Source organism: Palaemon carinicauda, chromosome 21 (assembly GCF_036898095.1).
Source record: "Palaemon carinicauda isolate YSFRI2023 chromosome 21, ASM3689809v2, whole genome shotgun sequence".
Lineage (NCBI taxonomy): Eukaryota > Metazoa > Arthropoda > Malacostraca > Decapoda > Palaemonidae > Palaemon > Palaemon carinicauda.
In genome coordinates this window covers 2,743,426-2,765,528 of record NC_090745.1, presented here as the reverse complement: position 1 = coordinate 2,765,528, position 22,103 = coordinate 2,743,426, and the positions used below count along the sequence as shown (strand labels likewise).

Here is a 22,103-nt window from a genome sequence, read left to right as displayed (position 1 = left end):
GACTGATAAACGCAAACCTTTATATAGTGTTTTTTTTTTTTTTTTTTTTTTTTTTTTTTTTTTTTTTTTTTTTTTTTTTTTTTTTTTTTTTTATACTTAGAACGAGCAAAATTTCAGTGACGCTACTCTAGGGTTACTTGGAGACATATAAATTGGAAATCGAGTATGGGAATAATATAACTTACTGTTGGTGTAGTACTCGTTGTAAGGGTCGTATTGCATGTTTTCTTTGTACTGTTGATCTTGCTCATCACCCAAATCGAGGACAAGAATTTCCTGGCTGATGCTCATCTCATCTCCTCCAGAAGAGGCTGTGAGGGCTGCTGCCCGCAAGGCTTCTTCCTTGGTTGTCTCCTGAACGTGTCCTCTAGAACTTCTCATGTCGCTAATACCACGACGTTTCCTGCCCCAAGATTCGATCTGTTCACGGCCAATTTGGCATCTTGCCTGTAAATGAAAAATGGCATGTTGGTGAAATGTCTTGATTTAATTTTGATCTGATAACATTTGCGAGAGGAGGAAATATTTTTTTTTACTTAGACAGGCTTTGATCTTTATATCCAAATGATATGTGTTAGATAATAGATGCTGTTGCTGAAGTATGATTATAAAATGAGACATTTAAATTGAGAGCTAGAAACAATGTTATATCCAGTAATTATTATTATTATTATTATTATTATTATTATTATTATTAAATGCTAAGCTATAACCCTAGATGGAAAAGCAGGATCCTATAAGCCTTGGGGCTCCAACAGGGAAAATAGCCTATTGAGGAAAGGAAATAAGGAAAAATAAAATATTTCAAGAACAGTAACATTAAACTAAATATATCCCATATAAACTACAAAAAACTTTAACAAAACAAGAGGAAGAAAAAAAAGATAGATTAGTGTGCCCGAGTGTACCCTCGAGGAAGAGAACTTTAACCCAAGACAGTTCAAATTCAACATTAATAGCTCCGTGTCTTCAACCAGAATGTGGACTCACAGGATCACAAGGTCCTAAGCAGTACTTGACATTGCACTGGAAGATTACTCCATAAGATTCAGTAAATCTGAAGGCTTCGTATACAGATTGCAGTGCTGAATCGTCTCTTGTGAATTGGGGGAAGATTGAAGGCTCCACAGGGCATCTGAAAATGAGAGCGGATTAGTGCAGTTTTTGGAAAGGATCAATGTAGTGGAAAGATGTTATGCTGTTATTCATGTATGTAATGTCAGTTTATTCAGTGAATTTATGTAGAATGTTTTTCATATTTTGGAAAATCACACAATTTTTTTTTCTACATTTGCACATAACTTACCTATAAATGTTTTTGGTTGATCATAAGATGACCAATTTTTGACAATTGTTTTGGATAAAACTGAGATTTTACTTCTTGTAATTTTGATTAATAGAAAGCTTATATTGTACTACTGTATATACACTTTAATGTCGTACATGCTGACTATAGTCAGACTATCCCTGAGAATCATATGCCATATTAATGAACATTGGAATAAAAAAGTTATTTCACTAAAATCACGAATTGTGTCATAGGAACATAATTTCGTAGTGATTTCACTGAAATTGAAAATTGTCTCATAGGAAGACAATATGAAGTGACGTCATCGAAATTAAGAACTGTCTAATAGGAATACAATTTTGAAGTGATTTCACGAAAATCTTACACGACTTGCCTTAAGCAAAACAAGTTGTTACTCGAAATTGATGATGGTAACCTGATAATACTGTATAAATGTGTGTGTTTGTGTTTGTTGAGGAGGAGTGTTGGCTTCATATAGACTCCTCGGTCATAGTCATAAAAGCAATACTTTTCATCTAGTATTATAGAAAGCAGACGTGACACCAATCAAATAAATGTTTCTGTCACTCACCCATCGTCATCAATGATCTGGAAAGTAGATCGGGAATCCTTGGCCATTGCAACGCAACTTCTGGCGAAAATTCCGTAGGGAGCTGCAAGGAAAAATATTGTTCGTGATTGAGTTAGTTTAGCAAAGTTTATTTAAAGAACTGCCGTAAGTGTATCTTAATATTTATTTTATTCAGTTTTTTTTATGGATACTCTTTTCAGAAGTTGTTTTAATTGAAATATTTTTTTGTAAGTTTAATAGTATTGATCCTCGAGTCTCTCTCTCTCTCTCTCTCTCTCTCTCTCTCTCTCTCAAAATGTGTCTAGCGCAATTTGGGTGATTTGCCTTTTGCGAAAGTTTTATCTAACTTTCAGTGCACTGGACTTTTAACATCTTTATCAATTTTGCCAGTTCAAGCAATGTTTCTTTGCCAGCAAGAGCCTGTGCTCTCAAAGGCTAGATTACACTAACAAAAACCAATATATTTCCTTACTTGTTGCGGGAATTTCGATTCTGAACGTAAGTCTGTCTCCAATCCTGACAGTCTCCACTTCTCGCAGTTCAGCATCCAAGATCCTGATCCTTGGTGGAGGAGCCTCGGGAGCTGAGGTGATGGGAATCATATCCGGGTCCCTAATTATAGGAGAAACGATTAGTTCGATAAAAATCTTCAGTTTACGCTGAATTGAATGGCATAGAAAACGGATGTCTCAACGTCAGTATTTCATGGATAGCTTGTCTTAATTATGTCACGTCTTACACTATTAGTCTTTTTAGCTGGGTGCAGGCATTCAAGTCTCTTTTAATATTTTAGAACCCGAGAGAATCAGGGGTTAGTTGTTCTATACAGTGTTTAAACATCATTTCGCACGTAACAAGAAACCAGAAGAGTAGAGTAAAGAAATATAAAAGGCAGCAGTTTATGATTTAATGGAAATTTCAAACTATCACATATAAACGTTTAGTAGGCAAAGCCTTTTTTTTTAAGTATTGTGTACTTGTGATTCATGTGCTATATTTTTTCAAAGGTGCTTGGCCAGGGTTGCTCGTGAAGTGTCGAAATAGTGTGCAAATAGTGTGTTTAACTGGTTAAAAAATTTAAACGATCTGTTGGTTTCTGATTCTGTCATTGTTTTATTACTCCCTTTGTTACCCATATTATTATTTTGGTGTGGAGCCACTTTACAGAGTTGTTAAAAAGAAAATGTTTCTCAGTTTGAACAATTTGCAATTGAATCATGTTTTATTCAGTAATTTTCTAGCCAATGTTTTTAATATTATAAGTGGATTACAGTCCATTCAGAGATGTTTTGTCATTCATAATTTTGAAGTGTTTCTGTCTTTAAGTAATTTTTAATGTTATTCTTATGACGTCAAGGTTTTATTAGTTTTGTTGTTTCGGCGGTCAGTAATTAGTAGTCCAGTATTCTATATTTTTGTTAATTTGTTAATAATGATAGTTATTGCTATTTAACTATGTCATTCCATTCGGTTACGAAGTCTCTCTTGTTAAAATGCTATAGATTCATCTAAGTTTAAAAGTATTATGAGGCAATACAAATCTCATCACATGATAGGAGCGTATTGGTAATGAGATTTATTATCATACATGATTATTTTATTTTAATGGAAGGTGCCAAAGTTACTGTCTGTGGTCCAGATCCATAGGTCAAGGTCTAAAAAGTCAAGAAGTCTACGGAGTCATTTTCTAAGAGATTGTCTACAGGATACCCTTTTTCTATCAGCGGTGATTGAACACCAGGCAAGGCTCTTACTACAGCTGCGCGCTTACCGGATGATCAGTTCCTCGGAAACCTGGTCACCCTGCTGGCCTGAACTGCTGTAAAATGTATAGAGTTAGTAATACACGCTAAAGGAATCAAAGGAAAGGCACCGATGAATGTGTAAGAGACAGTTCATCTTAAAGCTACGCTCAATCGCTCTGGATGATTGCGATCAACTCTAGGAATAGTAGGTTCTATTATACGTCGATCCATAATACAAGAGGTGAGAATGCATAGAACAGCTGATATAATACAGCATGTTCTGTGAGACCCTGTTCACAGAGGACTTGCATGCTTTGCTATTTTGCCAAAGAATAACAGTGAGAATGCATTGCCCTTTTCTTTTAACGAGTAGTAGCTAATGACATATTACTTGAGATGATTTTCTACATGTAAGTTCGAATAAATTCACCGAATGAATCAGTGTGTAGAGTATGAAAATGACATACTGGGTTACTCTTGCTGAAAACTTGCCTGATTGGAAGCATTCCAAATGTGATGTTCTTCGAGGTCATGTCGTAAGTACAGCGGACTTTGTATATTTTGTCAGTTTTGGTCATCACAATTGAATGATGCTGGATTACCACTGTGTTTGTATATATTCCACCCTGAAAATTGATAGAATATTATCAACTTATTTCAGATTTATTGAACTGCTTATTTATTCATATATAACATTGAAAAATAATGACAAAGACTTCTTACACAAAAATAACAGAAAAAGCGAAGGAAATGAGGTTGACCATAGTGTTCATAAATTGCCAGTGTTTTGCAGAGAAAGCTGTATGAAATAAACAAATTGCCAGTGTTTTGCAGAGAAAGCTGTATGAAATAAACAAATAATACCTTTTCACCAGAGAACCATACAGGAATCAGGATAGCTAAAGGGAAAAAAGAATTTGATATAGTAGATAAAAAATAAAGGCTTTGATACAAGGTCACTTAATAGGATATAGAGTTTACTGCATGAATGTATTAAAAGTAAGGAATAGGTCGTTAAAATCTCTGTTCTGAAGACATGATCTATCATAGGAATAAAAAGCATATTTAGTGAAGATTTTTTAGCATTTCAGACCGTAAAGTTGTAATGAGGAGATAAATGGAAAGAACAACAATGTGCTTAAGCATTAGTTAAATAGTAGATCATCATTAAGATGGAGTGGACTGAATACATACAGCACTCTGTGTATTGCAATCTTGACCAGCCATTGAGAGGTCGAGGCGGAACCTGTCTGAGTTTGAAACTTGAACGTTACAGGTTTCTGATCGTCCGAGAGCATAGATCCTTCCATTGAATGGTTGATTTGTGGCAACTTCAACAACAATACGTGTGTCTTTGCAGTGAACAGATACTGAAATAATGTGAAATTGATAAATTTTAGACCTCCACTTATTACTGTCATGTTTGACAAAAGTTGATTATTAACCTCAAGTGGAAAAGTAAATCAAGGATACACCAGCTTATGAATAGAAAAACAAATAAATGATAAATCAGCTTATTATAAAAACATTATCTTCAATAGTTTAAAGTTTGTTAAATGTAATTACTGCATTACTATTAAGACAAGGGGTGCAAATTACTATATTTTTTATCATACATTGTAATCCCAAATATAAAATTTAACTGGACACATATACCAGCCAATTTGCAAGGTCAAATTCAGAAGAATTTACTATGAAACCATAAGACTCCTCACCATCATAGCAAACTCCTGTTGTGTCGCAGTTCACATTGTCGCTAGTTGGCCTTGGGGTAACTTCACCAGACGATGTGATACCTGATGAAATTCCAAAAGAACCACCTATGGTAGAGCCACCAGTAAAGGAGCCACCACTACTTGTCACACCTGTAATGGATCCAGTAATGCTAGTTGAGCCGCCAGAGGCACCACTCGAAGAACTGCTGCTGGTTGAGCCGCCAGTAATGGAACTACTGCTACTTGAACCACTTATCTGAGAGCCACTGTTAGTTGCAGAGCCAATTGTCAGAGTGCCACTACCGGTTGAGCCTGAGGTCCCAGTGAAGGATCCACTGCTGGTTGAGCCTGAGGTGCCAGTGAAGGATCCACTGCTGGTTGAGCCTGAGGTCCCAGTGAAGGATCCACTGCTGGTTGAACCACCCACTACGGAATTGGTTCCATCATTCCCAAAACTGGCACCAATAGGACTTATTGCTCCAGGTTGAAGGGTACCTCCACTGCCACTAGTAGTGCTGCTATTCACGCTTGCAGTACTTCCAGTGATGCTTCCAGTTCCACCGTCAGTTAGAATGCTACTTCCACTATCACCATCAAGAGATCCTGCAGCAAGTGTTATGACTTATGAGTTATTACTGAGATTGGGAGATGTCCTTTTATTTTAAGTATTTAAACGGTAAAAGGTGAAAAGTATATTGTTCAGATCTTTTAGTTTGATATGATTTTAAACATAAAAGTCTTAAATTCTTATCAAATAAGCTTAATAAGATTGTTTAGCACAGTGTGTAGAATTTTATTTGATCAATTCCTAATCATTGTTTTGTTTATTAATATTGATTTCTATGTTTTAAATAATCCACTGTATTTTTTTTTCTTTAGTATATTGTAGGAAGTTTTTTTTAACTTGAAATATATGATATATGCTTCCGTTGCTCGTTTATATGTATAATTTACTACTCATTTATCGCTAATCGTTGTAATCATAAGAAGCATGAAATAATACCAATTCAAGAATCAGCCTTAAATTTCTGTTTCATAGTGATATCAGTTCTTCCTAGGTTAGCTTTAATTATTAATTTTATGCAATTTGCGGTACTGACGATTTAGCCATTTGCATCGTTATTGTTATAATCGCTATTTGATTTCTACGTATGTTTCATGCATGGAATATTTTCTTGTTAGAAAATTTGTTGATAAAGGAGAGATGGGACATGTTAGTCTCATTAATCTAAGATTTAACATTTTATCAATATGCTGGTGAGTCGCGTTCTTAAATTTCATCAACCTCCTCGTCTGGCTGCTGTTGCTGCAATGTCTCAGTGGTGCATCTGTACCAGTCAGTTGCTGGCTCACATGTATCAGTGACACTCTAGGGCACTAAGTTTCTCAAAGTCTGTGTCAAACAGTTCTTTTGACAATCTCAGTATTGCTAAGAGCACATCATCCTCTGGGTCACTGTCCACATTGGCTTCACCAGCAAACATAAACGAGGGTGTCGTGGGCTCTGCCCCTATTTCATAAACTTAACACATAATTAATTAATTAAATAGTAACGACCCTCTCTCACTTGAGCAGTGGAATATTGATCACTCTGAGTGCTGGCAGTCGTTGGCTCGTCGCCTGCTAGCACTCAAATACAGTGCGCTTGGCTGTGGTGGGCAGGGGCAGGACTTACACAGGGCAGTTTACATTTTAAAGAGATCCGGAATTAGAAAAAGGGGATCTCTAGGAGATCCAGACTTAGAAAAGGGGTTTCTGAAGGAGATTCGTACTTAGAAAAAGGAGATCTCTAGAAGATCCAGACTTAGAAAAAGGGTTTCTTAAGGAGATCCATACTTAGAAAAAGGGGAGCTCTAGGGGATTCACTTAGAAAAAGGGTTTCTCAAGGAAATCTGTACTTAGAAAAAGGGGATCTCTGGGAGATCCAGACTTAGAAAAAAGGGGATCACTAGGGCAGATGGATCGCCAGTAGAGGTGGATCACTCTCCAGGTTCGACTGTACTCTACTCGTCAGATATGAAAATATATGAAAGTAAATATGATCCTCACATTATTTATATATTCATATTTATTCGCTGGTAACGAAAGTAAAAACATATATCACGATGCCTTTGAATTAGTTTGATCTTTTGAAACTTGTTTTTGATTTTCACGATTGGTTGGAGCTTCAGTTTATCTTATTTCAAATTTTCTTCGTTTGCGTCCTTCTCTCGGGCATAAATGGACTTATTATTTTACGCTTTCTTTTATGAGGGGTGTAGATTATTTTGAATTTCAATAACCGTAGGTATATATTTTACAATACATAAGGATAGATTACGCTTGTTAAAGTATATTACGTATTAATTGTTGCTTAAACCACACATATACATATATTTATATATATATATATATATATATATATATATATATATATATATATATATATATATATATATGTATGTATATATATACATATATACATATATATATGTATATATATATATATATATATATATATATATATATATATATATATATATATATATATATATATATATATATATATATATATATATAAATTTATATATATGTGTGTGTGTGTAGACATTTATAGTAGATATATATATATATATATATATATATATATATATATATATATTGAATGTATTTATATGTTACACATTTGTATGTAAATATATATGTAATATATTTATATGTCCATTTACATATATATATACATATATATATATATATATATATATATATATATATATATATATATATATATATATATCTTAATCTGCATAGAATTTTTCATGCTCAGTGTCATGCAACGCCCATTACAACCTTTTAATAGTTCATGCACAACAATACTTTGATTACCTTATACAAGTTGTGGAATAAAAAAACTTTTAGATCTCAATTGTTTTCGAAGCAATCACGATGGTATATGTACAGCATTGAAAAGTGGAAAATACTTGGATACACAAGAAGGAAGAGAAACACTCGATTTTGTATTTCCTCAAGACAAGGCTGTGGTTCCAAACCTCACAGTAAGAGGTCCAATTCCACAGCAAGGTCCTTATAAGTTCTTTATTATCAGTTCATGACGATAAAGGGAAAATTAAATGTCTTAAGCTGGGTTTACACGGTCCAACGGTTTTTCGAACCCGGTTGTCGAACCTGGTTGTCGAACCTTCTTGTCAAACGATTCGAAGAGGTGGAGTGAGTCACAAATGCATAATGTTTGTGGACAGTGAAGCCCCGACCACAAAAGTCAGGCGTGAAGAGACTTTCTTCGAACCGTTCGACGAACGTGTTTGACAACCAAATACCCCGTTCACACTTTCGAAAATCACTTCAAATGCATGTCTGTCTAACCGTTCGACCATATAAACCCACTTTTACACCTAAGAATGATACCAATTGACACAGAAGAGTCTTTAGAATCTGTACTTATCAGGAAGGGGGAGGTCGTCATAAGAGTAAAGTTTTGATGATGATATTTTAATGAAAAAACAATCATTCAGTAACCAAGAAAATATTGTGTTCAGCCAGTTCGATTCTTTTGTAATAAGATTTTTCAGAATATGAATTTTTTATTTGATAACTATTTTTTTTTTTTCATTTGCTGTTTTGAAAGTAGCCTTGGGATGAAAAAAATATTGTTAAATGTTATTTGTATTTCAAATGCTTATTTTTTTAAGTAAAACTGGTAGGATATTTTTTTATTTTTTTATTTTAGGACTTCGTGAAATTTGAGGGGTCAAATTTGGATCAACTTGACAAGATGTTACTAGAGTTCTCATTAGAGCAATCGTGATTACATTTAAAATTGATGGTTTTACAGGCAGACGAAAAAAAAGCGTTCAATTCCTGAAATCTAATTCAAAAATTATTGGGCTTGCAGGTATTTGTCTTGGAATACAGTGGTAACAAAGCGTTGAATTCCTGAAATCTAACTCAAAATTTATTATGATTCCAGGTTTTCGTTTTGGAATACAGTCATTGTAAATTTTTATATTGTTTTGTTACAAAGTTGGTGCCATCATTTCAACGTTATAATGAAAAGTTATATTTTCATAATCATCACCCGCACTTCGAAAACTATATGTCGACATTTAGCTTTTCTTGTTGTAGACTTTTACATGTTAGTTTCCTTGAAGTCTTTTACCCTAAGAAACTTTTAATAGTTTTACTTTAAAGATTTATTTTAAGATTTTTCTTTATATAATTTTATAATTATATCAGGCTGATCTGTATTCATTAATGATTTGGCTAAAATTAATATTCTCTTGTTTGTATTGAAGGGTTAAATTCTTAAATTTGTTGTTCACTATTTTACTCCTATTATTTTAACATGGTCCATTACGGTGATGGATATATGGGAGACATGCAAGTAGGCTAAGAGAAGTGATGTTGATAGGGGAAATATGGAGAGTTTAGTTACCTTCAGAGTACAGCAGACATTATAGTCACCGAAGCAGAAGTATGCAGTTTAGAACGTATTTTTTTTTTTTTTTTTTTTTGTGAAAGGTAAATATTGTAATTTCTCAATTATAGAAAAAATCCCTTTTTATATCCTTTTTATTTTTTTTTTTAAACCGAAGTAATGAAGAATTTTAGAACGAGAAAATAACCAGATATGATTTACACTTGAACAATAATAATTTTTTGATAGTTTGTGGAGACCCAATAGCTGAAAATCCAATTTCCTGAGAAAGTCATAGTTTTGACCATATCAACCATATTAGAGTTTTCGATATGAAATTGGGGAGCCAAGACGCAGAAAGTCATTCATGTTTCAGCCGCTTAAGCAGATGAAGGTCTAGACTTATCTGCCTAGAAGAGTAGTTGTTCCCAAGTCTTAGCCAGTCCTACCAGTAAATAGGAGACAAAGTCCTCTAAGTCACAGATACTTCAAGCATTTGACTGATCTAAGTCCTAAGTCTTACCGAGCATCTCAACTCCTTCGATGTTGACTTGGCGTGAGATGGATGCCTTGTCAAAACACATGATCTGAGTTATATATCGATTGTCTCTGGTGGTCACCTGCTTACAGATCATATTATCCCTCGAGTCTGCAAGGTCATTTGAGGTCAAAGGGAATGGTCAGTGGAGGCCAGTCAAAGAATGTGGCTGTCTAGTGGTTTTGGAAAAATAATTTTGTATTATTCATGTGCCTTGTGTTATGATGCTTCAACAAGCAGGTGTCATGCATAGGTTGTTAGTAAGGTTAGTAAATTTACAGAGTGAAAGACCAACTCAAATGCAAATCATATGAATTTAAGAGTAGAAATTGCATCTGTCAATACCAAGGGCATCTTAACTATTAGTTAAGGAAGCATAAATTTATGGAAATTGTTAGCATATTGGAGAAATGGTAAGGGACTTCTCAAGTCTTTAGGGGTAAACTAAGATCATACTGACAGAGTATTTGGTCAGATTTCAAGGATAAAGAAAGAGAAAATACTGTATCTTTGCAAAAGTATTAGGTTTGAAGTATTATTTTGAGGTGGTTGGTTCAGTGTAAGGTCTACATAGTTCAGTCCGTAGATGAAGAAGAATGAGGAAAGGAATAATAATGTTAAAGGACATCTTAAAGAAAAGGAAGTTTTTTTTTCTTGGATGTTAGTAAAAAAAATTGTTATGATAGGAAGAAAGTTGTCCTCAGGATACCGTTTGAAGGAAATTAAGGCTAGGAGTAGTTTGTCATTGCTTTTAAGTCTAAAAGATTAAGGACAGCATTAGAGTAAATGCTGTAGTTCTTAATCACCTTTTTTATACATTCAGATATCTTTCCTTTTTTTTGATATGCTAGACTTATCTATAAAGTTGTGCAACACATAACAATCTGTGTAACTACATAATATAAGCTGTGTGAGCCCTCTAATATCAAAGCTATTTAGTGCGTCAATTTTGTAAGCTGTTTCATTGCATTTATCATCATTATAAGCATACTGGAGTTACAATGCCAAAACTATATGATATTACTATTTCTCAGTTAGCATTCAATGCGCTTGTTAACTATTTGGAAAACTGCACTGAATTGAGCCATACTGTACATGCTGGGCAGCTTACATGCATTTTTCTATCAAGACTACTACTAGTTTTAACTATTTTTTTTTTTTTTTAGAAAGCATTTTTTTTTCTATTGGTAGTAAGTGAGGACATTGCTGCATGTTACAGAACTTACGTTTGCAGACATTTTCGAAGTAGGTGCCAGTGCGTTCTCCGTTGTCCAAGAGCGGTCTGTAGGAGATACGAAGAGTATATCAAATTTGTGGGAATTTTGCTTCATTTAAAAGTTAAAAAAAAGTTAAAGTTGCGGGTTAGGTCTCCACTGAGATGATCTACATCATTCTCCTCGGGCGACCATAAGCCAGCAGGGACAATCACTAGCCCCCTCTAACTTCCCCCCCAGGCGCCACCCTGGGGAGTACCCCCAGTAGAAGGTCTCACAGTATTCGTGTCCTGGCGGGGACGCGAACTCGGGACCTCTGAAATAGAAGCCCGCGATGCTACCGACCTAGCTATCCGGGTGTAATAAATTTCAGAAGTTCGAACTTGCAGCGAATTATTTTATGTTTAACTGGATGACATAAGTCTTTTTTTCTTAGTTTATATATAACAGATCCATTTTAACTTTGTTACTGAACTTGAAATATTTTATATTAATTATTCCTTACTTATCATGTAGTTCATTTATTTTCTTATTTCCTACACTCACTAGGCTCTTTTCTCCCTGTTAGAGCCCTTGGGCTTATAGCTTCATGCTTTTCCAACCAGGGTTGTAGCTTGTCTAGCAGTAATGATTATTATGATAATAATAACGATGAGGAGTAACAATTTTGAAACTATTCTTCCAAGCTTGACACTTTGAAAAAATATATTATAAAACAAACTTGAACAATGCTTAAGAATACTAATAATTTTATAAATCCAGATCAGGAAAAATGTGTTTACTTTTCCTCTTGATTATAGGAAAACTGATAAGAAAACGTAATTTTCCTTTTTACCTGTCCGTAGAAAGGAATGTAGATGGGCCATCCGGTAGGGTGAAGTGATCTAGGTGGAAAAGTTGACAGTTGTAGGAGTTTCCTGTTGGGGGACCCTTGTAGAGGAATGACCTGCAGAGGAACTCATTTTCGATCTCGCACGCTCTCTTACAGGCTGCATCGCTGTTAGCCTGAGGAATATAAGAGAGGCATTTTTCTTATGGTCTGCATTTCAAAAACCTTTTATTTCATTTTCATATATCAAGTTCTATTTTCTCATCATCATCCTGTTAGTTTTTGGGAAGCCTTCCTATTGGTCCACATGTTCCTTCAGTGTTATTTAATATACTTGCATGTTTAAGTCATAAATTAGCTTTGAAATGAAACGTGTTAGATACTTTATCTTAAGCCCCCTGAGTTTATAGCATCCTGCTTTTCCAACTAAGGTTGTAACTTAGCAAGTAATAATAATAATAATAATAATAATAATAATAATAATAATATACAGTTCACATCTTCTTGGTGTTTATGATAATGGTCCACTTAGTAATTCCAGAATTTCAAGTTAGTTGGATTAATTATTATATTACAGTACTTTGTAGATATTGTCAAAGTAATCATGATACTTCAACCTTCAGGTTATTCTACCTATCAAATATCATTAAATGTGCTTCGTGTGTATCATACATATTTAAATACTAAAAATTCTCTACGAATCTGTATCTCTTTAAGAATTAGAACCCACAAACAAAGAAAATCTGTAAAAGTCAGTGATCAACACGACCATGAGGTATTGTCAACTATATCTATGATTTATTTCAACATGCATTTTCTATTATACCTTGTAATTGTATCCTTACCATGAGCTCCTTATCAACGTAATAGTGCATATCAACATAATGTGACACCCTGTCCACAGGCACACCAAATTGGGGTTCCAAATAATCACGCTCTCCTTGGCACGATTCCGAGGCTGTAAAGAAGACAATTTCTTTGGTTAATCATTTCAGTCTTTGGAAAGAAACCTGCATCAGCTCTCTCTCTCTCTCTCTCTCTCTCTCTCTCTCTCTCTCTCTCTCTCTCTCTCTCTCTCTCTCTCTCTCTCTCTCTCTCTTGATGTTTTTATTTCAGCTAACTGTACTGTTGAAAATACTCAATTTAGTTGGCTGTTATTCAAGTCTCGTCTTAATTTCTTGGGCAGCTACTGCAATCTTCAGATATTTATTGAGGAATAAACATACCTTTCTATTCCTGCTTTATTTAGTTGTCTTTTTAATTATTTTTTTTATTACTTCTACCCAAATGGTTTTATTTAATGTTGATCTACGCAAATTATTTCATTTAGAGTTGATCTACGCAAATTATTTTATTCAGAGTTAAATACATCTCATTAGGTGACGTCTCACCAACAAAGATCAATTTGTACCGTTTACAAGATGATAAAGATTTACTTGTGAAACGTATCTGTCAAGAAAGCATTAGATGATGTGGTCACGAGTGCAAGAAATGACGTTTTGATTACTGTGAATTGTTCGTTGGCATTGCAAAAAGCCAAAGAAGCCACGAGCGAGGTTTACCGTTAGAACCGGCTTCTTTCCTGTAAGAGTGGGAATGATGTCGTCCATAAGTTGCAGTATGTTACTACTTACATTTACTAACAGGGCTGCTTTCCCGGTCCTATACAGCAGGGGAACCCTATTCTGTACTCATAGTCATCTTATCATGTTCGCTCGAAAGCATTCAACATTCACATTGCGTATTGCTCGCTTACTGTTAAATCGTCACTATCGAATCACTCGCTGAATAGGAAAGTCTTTAGTTTCCTCTTGAAGCATGTCTTCGGATATCTCGTGGGAGCTTATTTTATAGTTTCAGGGCTGCACATTTAAAGGCTCTAGAACCTACAGTAGACATATATCTATGTTAAAGCCACTCTTCAAGAGCCTAAAACTGTTAAATTTAGGCTCACAAACTATCACCCGTGTTTGAACGTATCATATTCGTACATCCAACCCAACTGTACCTTACTACTGTTAATTTTCTGGGAATGAGATTGTTCTTGAATCACGTCAAAAGCAAGATGTATTGGGCGACCGTTAAGCTGTGATAAAGAGTATACTTTCTCTCATATTTTAGAATCATTGAAATAGTTGATATTTTATCCTTAACTTATAGCAATTCAAAATCAATTATGAACATAGTGGGCCATACAAGTAAGAACATTAAAAACGTCAATTTTGAAAAAGTAATGGTCATATGATGAAAGGTTCTATGGTAAGATTATTGAAGATAGTAGAAATATCCAGGCTCTAATGTAATGTTGCAGTGCTAAAGTGAAATGACAAAATTCCTTTCTATTGAGGCAATGAAGCAAAGGTAATGTAGAACTGAGAGAAAGATACACGGCACCTTTTTTTAAAGTATTGCAGTAGGAGAGAGAGAGAGAGAGAGAGAGAGAGAGAGAGAGAGAGAGAGAGAGAGAGAGAGAGAGAGAGAGAGAGAGAGAGAGAGAGAGAGCGCAAATACTCAATATTTCCCATAGAAATTTAATGGAGGGTACTTTGAATTTTTCTACTGTAGAACATTGAAATCTTAAAACACAAACAGAATTACGCCCTGAGAAATTAAATGTTGGGTGCTTTGAATAATGCTACTCTTAAAACGTAAACGCCTAAAACAAACTGAATCACGTCCTCGAAAGCTTCGCATTGCAACAAAAACTACTTAATTTCATCCAGTCGAGATGCTCTGCGATGGGGCACGTTTTGGTAACGATTCCTACCACCTGAGAAAGACTTACAAGTTGTCAAATCATTCTTCCTGAGGCAATATCACGGGATGAAATATTTTTTTCCAAGATAGAGAAAGTACAAGTCCGTTAAGAACCGCATTCTGTGGGAATGTATTTTTTTTAATGTAATTTCCTCATCTCTTCATTTTTTTTCTCTTATCAGTGGGTTATCTCTTGGTTTCCCCGTTGGGGGTGTTTTTTATTATTATCTTCAGTGAGTACGTTTATTCTTTGATTAGTGCATGTTTCTCTCAATTTAATTTTTCTTCATTTTTTCTATCATCACTGGGTTATCTCTTGTTTGACCCATTGGGGCGTTTTTGCTATTATCGTCAGTGTGTGCATTTATTCTTTGATTAGTGCATGTTTCTTTCAATCTAATTTTCTCCTCATTTTTCTTTCAACACTGCGTTCTATCTTGTGATTCCGTTAGGGCGTTTTTATTATCTGCGATGTGTAATTTTATTGTTTAATTGGAGTGATTACGTGACGGAGATAATGACGACAACCATTACTTGGAATGATTAGTGCAATTACCATCATGAACGAGTTTGTTTCCGATGATTAGGGTGCTGATAATAGTCGTGTTTAGATTAAGATTTTGTCGAAACGTTGCTCAAGGGGATTGCTCAAGTCCTCTTTTTTTTTAATATCTATTCATCCTCATTGCAACAAAGCTTCAATTTGAATGTAACGTTTGCAATATTAATTCTTTTATAACCAATTAGAAGTTAATGGATCCCTGAGGTTTAATAGCTGTCGTCTAGGTATACAGACATCAGTACTCTTTATTCTATTATCATTAATTCACTATGTAATGAGGATGGTACAAGTGATGAAAGCCTCTCTAGCTATAGCCACAGTAAAGACAGTGGTTTGACTAAACATCTGGTTTAAGGTTTGATATAGGGACTTGGCTGGACAACCATTATTTTCTACACTGGATGTATTTTCTTCCTAAGTATGATGATGATGACAATGAAGCATTCTTCTCAAGAAATAATAACTTTGAGACGCTCTTAATGTTTTCATCTTGTTCTGTACCTTATCCATATTAGCGGCCTATAAAGATGGGTGTTAACAAGTTGTTTGTATCTTTTTATTCCACCTTGCAGCGAAGAGAGAAATTCCTACCTGAGAGTTATTTTAATTTGACTTGATATAGCAAGTTTTATATCTGTTAGCAATTTCTAACTTTTAAAAGTAAGGTTTCCACATGTTCCGGACGATAAAGACCTCTATTGCTACATTTGGATTTAGGATTATCCTAGTAAATCATAACACAAAATAATGATAATAGCCAATTTACAATATTAAGGTTCTTTTTTTTTCATCTGTGATCCATATCTTTAATCCATTCTAACAGCTAGTATATATATGTAGAGATAAACGTTTTCAAGATTTCTCATAAAGTTTTAATCCTTTCCTCCAAGACAGAGATTCTCTAATTCATTACTTACATCCGAGACTGAATTCTGTAATTCATTACTTACATCCGAGACTGAATTCTGTAATTCATTACTTACATCCGAGACAGAGCTTCTCTAATTTATTACTTACATCTGAGACAGAGATTCTCTAATTCATTACTTACATCCAAGACTGAGATTTTCTAATTCATTACTTACATCCAAGACAGAGAATCTCTAATTCATTACTTACATCTGAGACAGAGCTTCTCTAATAATTCTAATTCATTACTTACATCCAAGACAGAGATTCTCAAATTCATTACTTACATCCAAGACAGAGAATCTCTAATTCATTACTTACATCTGAGACAGAGCTTCTCTAATAATTCTAATTCATTACTTACATCCAAGACAGAGATTCTCAAATTCATTACTTACATCCAAGACAGAGATTCTCTAATTCATTACTTACATCTGAGACAGAGCTTCTCTAATAATTCTAATTCATTACTTACATCCAATACAGAGATTCTCAAATTCATTACTTACATCCAAGACAGAGATTCTCAAATTCATTACTTACATCCAAGACAGAGATTCTCAAATTCATTACTTACATCCAAGACAGAGATTCTCGAAGTAATCGACCCCTTGGACATCAACCATCTCCACACTTTCTGTGACCGATCGACGGTCGTGTTCGCTCAGGTGGCACTGTAGGGTCACGTAGTTGTATTCGGCACTCCGGCAAACAAAGCGTCGCTGTATAAGAAACGGAAATGAATTAATTAATTGATTTATTCCATTTAAAATAATATTGAAGACACATGGGTATGAAATTATTAGTATGATTTGTGGGAAATATAAACGAAATTTCTTGCCAAGTAATTTGTGTCCGCTATATTTTGAAGTCTGCATGAGCCCCAATTGTCTATTAAGAAAAAAGGTTAAAAATTACAATGTAATGGTTGAAATACTTTGATAAATAGTTTTTTTTATACAATTCCAAGACTTGTTTCTAAACCTGGGGATGAAAAATAAATAAAAGGTTGAAGTTTTACGACACTTAAGTGGTAAGAGAAACTATTACTGCATTGAACTTATATACTGTAATAGAAATTAAAATCATTAGTTCCATTGCTAAAAAGTGGAAGACTATACAGTGGAAGATTCTCTCTCTCTCTCTCTCTCTCTCTCTCTCTCTCTCTCTCTCTCTCTCTCTCTCTCTCTCTCTCTCTCTCTCTCTCTCACCTCGTTTAGACAAGATGCCAAGCAAGCCTCCTTGGTAGACGTGAAGATAAGAGCGTTGTCCAGGGCTTTGATCATCTTGTTAGGAACTCTCTCAAAGGTCCAGGGTCTGTTGCACACTTTGTCTGCAATAAATATGAGAATGTTACCGTTTTTAATGTATATAAGGGTCGCAGGCATAAAGTTAACGTTATCATGTATGTAAGGGTCGCAGGCATAAAGTTAACGTTATCATGTAAGGGTCGCAGGCATAAAGTTAACGTTATCATGTATATAAGGGTCGCAGGCATAAAGTTAACGTTATCATGTATATAAGGGTTGCAGCGATAAAATTAACGTTATCATGTATATAAGGGTCACAGGCAAGTTAACGTTATCATGTATGTAAGGGTCGCAGGCATAAAATTAACGTTATCATGTATATAAGGGTCACAGGCATAAAGTTAACGTTATCATGTATATAAGGGTCACAGGCATAAAGTTAACGTTATCATGTATGTAAGGGTTGCAGGCATAAAGTTAAAGTTATCATGTATATAAGGGGCACAGGCATAAAGTTAACGTTATCATGTTATAAGGGTCGCAGGCATAAAGTTAATATCATCATGTATATAACTGTCACAGGCATAAAGTTAACGTTGTCATGTATATAAGGGTCACAGGCATCAAGTTAACATTATCATGTATATAAGGGTCGCAGGCATAAAGTTAACGTTATCATGTATGTAAGGGTCACAGTCATAAAGTTATCGTTATTATGTATATAAGGGTCACAGGCATAAAGTTAACGTTATCATGTATATAAGGGGCACAGGCATAAAGTTAACGTTATCATGTATATAAGGGTCGCAGGCATAAAGTTAATATCATCATGTATATAACTGTCACAGGCATAAAGTTAACGTTATCATGTATATAATGGTCGCCGGCATAAAGTTAACGTTATCATGTATATAATGGTCGCAGGCATAAAGTTAACGTTATTATGTATATAAGGGTCACAGGCGTAAAGTTAACATTATCATGTATATAAGGGTCACAGGCAAGTTATCGTTATTATGTATATAAGGGTCACAGGCATAAAGTTAACGTTATCATGTATATAATGGTCGCAGGCATAAAGTTAACGTTATCATGTATATAAGGGTCGCAGGCATAAAGTTAACGTTATCATGTATGTAAGCGTCACAGTCATAAAGTTATCGTTATTATGTATATAAGGGTCACAGGCATAAAGTTAACGTTATCATGTATATAATGGTCGCAGGCATAAAGTTAACGTTATCATGTATATAATGGTTGCAGGCATAAAGTTAACGTTATTATGTATATAAGGGTCACAGGCATAAAGTTAACGTTATTATGTATATAAGGGTCACAGGCATAAAATTAACATTATCATGTATATAAGGGTCACAGGCATAAAATTAACATTATCATGTATATAAGGGTCACAGGCATAAAGTTAACGTTATCATGTATATAAGGGTCACAGGCATAAAGTTAACATTATCATGTATATAAGGGTCACAGGCATAAAGTTAACGTTATCATGCATATAAGGGTCATAAGTATAAAGTTAATGTTATCATGTACATAAGGGTCACAGGGATAGCGTTTAGTATATGGCAGGTCATTCTAGGTCATAAGTTTTTATAGCTTATATAGGAAATATTTATTTTAATGTTACTGTTCTTAAAATATTTCATTTTTCCTAGTTTCCTTTCCCCACTGGGCTATTTTCCCTGCTGAGGCCCCTGGGCTTATAGCATCTTGCTTTTCCATCTAGGGTTGTAACTTAGCAAGTAATAATAATAATAATAATAATAATAAAAATGTTTTACCGAAAATTTAGATCAGAGGTCTGTCATTTATTGTGACTGATAGTGAAGTTCCTTATTATTATTATTATTATTATTATTATTATTATTATTATTATTATTATTATTATTATTAGTTAACCTACAACCCTAGGTGGAAAGGCTGGATGCTATAAGCCCAGGGAATCCAACATGGAAAAATATCCCTGTAAGGAAAGGAAAAAAGGAGATAAATAAACTACAGGAGAACTAATGAACAATTAGACCACATTATCTAAAATAAAGAAATTAATTATTTTTTTATTATGTATAATTCTAAATCAAGAACGACTATTCGTGTGTTCTTGCCATTGAAAATCACCAGAAGAAATTGTAACATTTTATTGTTTTACTTAAAGGAAAAATATTTCAACTTTATGATAACGGGGGGATTGATTAGTGGGGAATTGATAGTCAGTTATTTGGGGGGGGGGGGGGGGAATTCACTTCGTTTTCATCTTTTTGTAACAATGTTTTCTTGAAAATAAGGCTATAATTTTATTATTTTTGTTTATTTTACAAACTTCTTAACGGTATTCTAATTCATGAACGATAATCTTATTGCTGGATATTTAAGTGACATTTTTTCTTTTTTAATAGGGTAATTATAAAGTTAACATGATAGAAAACTTGAAATTATGTAATTACAAAAGAAAACTATATAAAAGTATATAAGAAAAAATATATAGTTATAAAAGATTATATAAAGTTATATAAGAAAACTTTATGTATGCTACTTTAATTGAGTTATGAGTGTTTCGATTTTTTTGTCTTTTTCTTCTTAGTCTGCATCTTTTCCCACTTCTATGTGGGGTCTATGTTTCTGGCCAGCGTTCTCTATCTACCTCTGTCCCACACCTCATCACCGGTTAATCCCTTTGATCGAAGGTCATCCTTGATACAGTCCACCCACCTTCTCTTTGGTCTCCCTCTCCTTCTCGTTCCCTGTACCTCCATTTCCATCACTCTACTCCCAATATACAGTTCATCTCTTCTCATGACATGACCATACCACCTCAGTCTACTTTCTTGGATCTTATCTGATACTTCTCTTTCCCAGTACCTCTATTTCCATCACTACTCCCAATATACTGTTCAGCTCTTGTTTCGATTTTGTGTAACTACGCATTAAAAAAAAAAAACTATGAATGCGTTTCAACCTTTTGTGTGAATTATACTGTGGATTAAGCGGTGTCTTTTCATGACAGGGCGATTAACGAGGCGTAACCAGTGATTGCATTAATGTCTTTCTGAACGTGATCAGTATGCTACTTCAGGTAAAAAGGGCGGGATCTAGAGTGAAGCCGTTCACTGAGAAGCTGGAAGAAACGTGTTTGAAAATCTGCTATAGATAATTGCTCTCTTCCTTGTGGTACGCCCAGGACCGACATAGACCTGCGTACGCCCTAGGGTTGTTAATATTCATAAATTATGAAAATTCGGTTAACGAATTTTTTATATTATTTTTTTTATTTTTAATATAAAATATAATTTTATATAATATGTAATATGAAATATCATATAAAATTTAGAATATGAAATATAGTATAAAATATATGATATAAAATATATTTTTGATATAATTTTTTATATAAAACAACGCCTTTTTTATAGGTTTTTAATTTGCCATCATCGTCCTTTATGGACTTTCTAAATTATATTACGTGAAATAATTTTTTCTTTCCCTCCGTTATATTTACATTAAGGGGTCGGTTGCTTGAGGCGCCCTCTTCAATGCCTCTTTTCTCTATATCACCCTTTACCTTATCTCGCCATCTAATTATCTGCCATCCTCTCGATCTTCCCCCTTTAAAAGGTTCCTCCCAACCCCTCCCCACTTCCTCCCCATCACCCATTCTCAACACGTGTCCACACCATATCCGTCGTGACATTCTTATCAGCTGTGAAATCTTTACAAAGCCCTGTGGTAGGGGTGTAAGAATACTAACACTATGTCGTAGAAAGCGACTAAAAGGACAGCTGCAGCCTTGGAGTCTTGCTTTTTAACAAAATACCAATAACTGTGGAAACTGCTGCCTTGCAGTTAGACTATTTATTCAAAGGTTTGGCCAAACGTCAATAACTGCAGTTGATGACTGCAAGGCCATGCGATCGTAAAACCATTTTTTCAATTAATAAATCATGCCTATTCGTATATTAAGAAGATTCAATTAACGGGAGCAAATTTTTATAGAACAATACCCCATTTTACAGTTTTTGAATGTGCCACCATCGTCCTTTGTGGTTTTCTAAATTTTATTGCGCGAAATAAAAGTTCGAATTCAAGACCTTCACTGGCTGTCATATAATAAAATGAATATGTATACAATGGTAACTCATTTCTGTGACGTGACAATCTTCTCTTAATGTGAACGAAGCGGCAGCTGAACCTTAAATAAGTCCAATGCTTAGAATTCCTCCCGAACCAAAAATCATGCTAGTGCAAATATGAAATTTCGAGACTCATAGCGAG

General features: G+C 34.4%; 1 protein-coding gene across 1 annotated transcript in view; it reads right to left on the bottom strand.

Moving 5' to 3' along the window:
* tyn (trynity) overlaps positions 1 to 22,103 on the bottom strand; it is a 55,316-nt gene that overhangs the window by 2,898 nt on the left and 30,315 nt on the right. The window contains exons 4-15 of the mRNA XM_068344781.1: positions 17,775 to 17,896; positions 17,141 to 17,285; positions 13,181 to 13,293; positions 12,342 to 12,511; positions 11,519 to 11,574; positions 5,341 to 5,943; positions 4,820 to 4,995; positions 4,118 to 4,251; positions 2,353 to 2,492; positions 1,881 to 1,962; positions 991 to 1,135; positions 186 to 447 (exon numbers count right to left, since the gene is read on the bottom strand). Of these exons, the coding sequence (XP_068200882.1) occupies positions 186 to 447; positions 991 to 1,135; positions 1,881 to 1,962; positions 2,353 to 2,492; positions 4,118 to 4,251; positions 4,820 to 4,995; positions 5,341 to 5,943; positions 11,519 to 11,574; positions 12,342 to 12,511; positions 13,181 to 13,293; positions 17,141 to 17,285; positions 17,775 to 17,896 (2,148 nt within the window). The remainder of the gene's footprint in view (positions 1 to 185; positions 448 to 990; positions 1,136 to 1,880; positions 1,963 to 2,352; positions 2,493 to 4,117; positions 4,252 to 4,819; positions 4,996 to 5,340; positions 5,944 to 11,518; positions 11,575 to 12,341; positions 12,512 to 13,180; positions 13,294 to 17,140; positions 17,286 to 17,774; positions 17,897 to 22,103) is intronic.